Source organism: Protobothrops mucrosquamatus, unplaced genomic scaffold (assembly GCF_001527695.2).
Source record: "Protobothrops mucrosquamatus isolate PMUCROS unplaced genomic scaffold, P.Mucros_1.0 scaffold76, whole genome shotgun sequence".
Classification (NCBI taxonomy): Eukaryota; Metazoa; Chordata; class Lepidosauria; order Squamata; family Viperidae; genus Protobothrops; species Protobothrops mucrosquamatus.
Window position 1 is genome coordinate 1,258,133 of NW_015386453.1, and position 4,491 is coordinate 1,262,623.

At 38.7% G+C, this 4,491-nt stretch overlaps 1 protein-coding gene across 1 annotated transcript in view; it reads right to left on the reverse strand.

Moving 5' to 3' along the window:
• The window catches only part of LOC107284235 (ras-related protein Rab-7a), a 10,649-nt gene that overhangs the window by 2,083 nt on the left and 4,075 nt on the right, over window positions 1-4,491 (reverse strand). The window contains exons 3-5 of the mRNA XM_015812262.1: window positions 2,162-2,288; window positions 661-879; window positions 263-388 (exon numbers count right to left, since the gene is read on the reverse strand). Coding sequence (XP_015667748.1) covers window positions 263-388; window positions 661-879; window positions 2,162-2,288 — 472 coding nt within the window. The remainder of the gene's footprint in view (window positions 1-262; window positions 389-660; window positions 880-2,161; window positions 2,289-4,491) is intronic.

Consider the following 4,491-nt stretch of genomic DNA (forward strand, 5'->3'; position numbering starts at 1 on the left):
TTATTATTATTATATTATTTAATAGTATTCATTTTTTTTTCAGCCTAAAGAAGGGATGGAAGCTTTCCCTCTCTTTTCTCCAATGTTATCCTTATTGGAGGCATAATGCATTCTTACTGCCTTTAGCTGTTTCACTTATTAATTTTGTTAGCATATTTTGATGGCACACTGTTGGGTTATCCAGGATTTATATATATGTAAAAAAAAGAATAGCCATGCTTTAAAGCTTTTAAATTCAAATTGGAGTGAATGCATTCCTTACGTTCTTCAGTACAGCCCGTATGGCCCACTCAAACACCTCCGGCACATTGGCAGCTGTCTTGGCACTGGCTTCAAAGTAGGTAGCATCATGAAGCCTGCTCCACATTTCAGCTTCCTCTGAAGAAACCTGCTTAAAGACAAGATACCTTCACACTTTGCCCTCTTTCCACTCCTGCAACCCTAAACTAGAAATGGAACCTATACATGTAAAACCTCTCCTGCAGGTTCTGCCGCCTCTGCCACCAAAAACCTATCCAGATTCTTCCTTCAAGGCTCTGTAGGGCCACTATACAAAGTCCCTGTTCCTAATCTTTAAAACAGCCCTTCACACATAAGTTGGGTGCTACATGAGCTCTTGCACAGTAGTTGCAATCTATCGTCATTGTGTTCGCTATGTACCTCACGATTCTCCAGGTCTGTCTTGTTTCCAATGATGGCAATGGGAAAAGTGGGTTCTTCCTCTGGCTCAATCTGCAACAAGAGCTGCTTGTGCCACTTCTCGAGGGCTTGAAAAGAATAGATAGATGTGACATCAAAGACGAGCAGGCAGCAGTCAGATCCCCGATAAAGGGCAGTCCCCAGCGCATGGAACCTTTCTGTACCAGCTGTATCCCAGATCTTGAGTCGTGGGGGGGGGGAGAGAGAGAAAAAAAAGGTCTGACTCCTCAAGTGCTGAGAAATTTAAATGGGCAAGATGAGAGGATCATCATTACAGGATGAGTTACATTTTCTTTGCCATGAACATTTTAGTGCAGAATTAAAAGGGGTTTTTTTAAAATCCAAAAGGCCCATACACTTAGTCAGGTCAAGCTAGACCTTCTCAAAACAATTAGCTGATGATATATTTGGTTTAGGAATGTTACGCCTTTGTGGAGTGCTCTAGCTTTATGTTGTATTTTTAAAAATGAGTGAAATGTTAGTTTATGGTTCCAAGTTTTGATATTTAGTGATAAAATCTGGCATGGGGTAATTGTTAATATTAGCTCAGAGAATGGTCACAACACATGCAATGAAAGCTTTGATTGAACTGCTTCCTTTGCCTCGACAGCTGTAAAGTCCTTACTTTAAGCACTTTATTAGATCCATCTTCCAGAGGCGGTATATCATAACTTCCATGTGCCACAGCCAGCATAGCCAGTTTAAGCATAAGCTAGTTTAGATACTAAAGCTGAAGTTTCTAAGAATTGGGTTATCGCTTATTTGAGACTGCTATACCGTATATCTGTAGAAATAAGAAAATGAAGGAAGCAGGAAGCAAGTACTTTTACTATTATTTCTATATATCTAGCGGCTGAAGAATATTTCTAATGGCAAAACAATGCTAGAGGGAGGAAGCTGTTGTATACTAGAGGTATCTGATAAAATATGGATGTCTGTTCTGATGATATACGTGATCCCTGTTCTGATGAAAGTCATAGAGTCGTACAGCATATTTCTTTTGTCTTACAAGTCGAGACAAGTGGAATATTTCCACAAAAATATTTAATGTGGAGCTTTCCAGTTCACAAAACAACAAGAAAGTTGAGCTTTATCTTGTAAATGTTCTGCCATCCACAGTTCAACAGTCACCATTGTGAGTTCAGTGAATATCTGATCAATTACTGGTCTGTTGTGGGTTCCTTCCCCCTCCCCAAAAACTATGGGAGTTTTTTTACTTGCATTTCTTCTTACCCCTTATCGTCATTTTTTGATATTTAATCTGGCTTGCTGATATCATCTTGTTTGTGTGTGAGGGGTTGTATACAAGATCCTCTTTTGACTATATAGTGATTCATGCAAAGGATAGGCTTGGTAATGACCAAAGTTAGCTTATTCAATGGTGGGAAGAGAACATTAACATAGATGTTGGCTCAATGTGTGTCAGAAGGGTAGTCAGAAGTCCACCTCGTATCAGGCCTACCTGCACTATTAGGGTGCGGCCATCAATGTGTACTTCTTTGCTGAGGAAGTCTGCTCCAATGGTGGCTCTGAAGCGGCTACTGAAGCGGTTGTTAACATACTGGTTCATCAGGGCAGACTTGCCCACCCTGTGGAGAAGGAAACACTGGCATCAGATCCTAAGAGAAGACCAGTTACCCATCCTCCCATTAATCAACAGATGACTGGTTGGTATCACACTCCCAAGCTGTTGTTGTGTGAAGATTCAAGAGAGATCATAGGAACTGTGGCCCATTGAGTTAGGTCCAGTGGGGAGAAAGGCTGAATATCCCGCTGAACTTACGGAAACTCCCAGTTTAACCACTGAGCAACATTAAGCCAATTATTCTCAACCAACCTTCCTCACAAAACTGTTGGGATAAAATAGAGAGATACATACATTTCGATTCCAAGTGCAATGAGTAACTATAAATAGAAGCTTGAAAAAAATGGGGAGGGGGACAGCCTCCCCAACCTACTTGTCATGATTTCTCATAGTCTCAGCCAGCATGACTTCATAATCCCAAAGATTTAAGGCTATGATTTGGGGAAGATTTGTAGATGGAATGTCTGATAAAATGTAGGCAAGAATGTGTTAAATCAGGTTGTCAAACAACATTTCTTTACAGGAATGTTTTAGATCAAGAGTCCCCAAGCCCCGGTCCATGGAGCGGAACCGAGCCACAACATGCATCCGCACAAACAAGCGAAGCCCCAGATGCAGGCAGCACGCGAAACCGCACCCCTTCCGGTCTGCGGAAAAACCTCTACGGAACCAGTCCGTTGCCCAAAAAGTTGGGGGCCGCTGTTTTAGAAAGAATACAGCTCTTATCTGAAAAAAGAAGACTTTCTATAGTTTATTAAGACTGATTTGAATAATATTGCAACAGGCAAATTACAATAGTAAAATCGGATGCAGAAGAGGAAAACCAATCCTATTCAGAAAGCTTAGTTGAAAAGTAGGATTTTTTTAATTTATGAATTATTTAAAACATACTTTATCTGAGAGAAAATCTCAGAATTAAAAAAAAAATACTACTGCTTTCTCTGAAGATGAAGCATTAAACATAACTTTAACTATATTTCTTCCTGTCCCACCAAAACACAAAGATCTTATAATACATCCATGTTTTCTTGTTACATTGTGATACCTTCATGATGAACTGTACCAAATACAGTATATACCAATACCTCTTTTAGCAATATTGTAAACTTTCTGCTAAAAGAGGGATATGGTCCAGCCAAATTTAAATTTTCTGGAGCCCTATTTATTTCAGTAGGAGTAGCAATTGCATCTTAGTGCTAGAAATGCTCTATGAGATAAGTTCTTTCCAGAAATCAACTCATTTTTAAATGCCACTTTAAGTAGTTTTAAGTACAGGAAGACTGATTAAGATTTCAAGGAATCTTAGTATCCAAGCCAGTTATTTGTCTCTCTGATTAGTAAAATTTTAAATTTAATTCTTCTTGGAAGTAAATTTAGTTATCTTAGTCACATATAAGTAGTTATAGTCTTGCACTCTCAATATACTATTATATTCTAGTCCTATAGTAGAGGGACATAATTATGTGTAAGCATGTTCCACTTTAGCTTTCTCAAACAGTGGTAGGATTTCCAGCATGAACTGTTGATAATTCAGAGTATTATAGTCCCAGCGCACATACATTAAATTTGAGGGTTTTTTTAAATGATGATGAATTGTGCATCTCTTCCACTGGGATGCCATAATTCTCCAAAGCATCACCATAGCTATTTGAGCTGGCCTTCAGATTCTTGGCATTCTTCAAAATAACTTTCTGCTACTGCTAGAAACAGGCATGTAATTTAACTCAACCCTCCCAAAATAAAATCTTAGGGAGCTTAAACACAATACACACTGGTTTGGACAAAGAGCAGTGTGTACCCTACATAAGCTGAGCTCAAAGCTTCAAGGAAGCATGCCAACTTAATTTCTAAGGAGTAAACCGAAAACATTTTTTGAAGGGTATCTGGTCAATGATTATAAGAGAAGGAAGTATCATTTCAAATCTTAAATAGGAGAAGATAGAAAGGAGCATGGAGCTAAAGATTATACAGCAAAGTTAATAGGTCTGTAGAATTACAAGAGAAATTTGTGCCTAATTTTGCCAACCAGTGTAACAGATGGAATTCATGGAATCTTTTAAAATATTTGGCACTGCTGCAGAGTTGTAGACTAGTATTCCTGAAAAATCTTCCCTTTCACTGTCATATATCTTATGAAAAACTGAAATCTCTCTGCTTTCACCAATAGGGTATATACCCTCTATATCAGTGATGGCAAACCTTTTAGA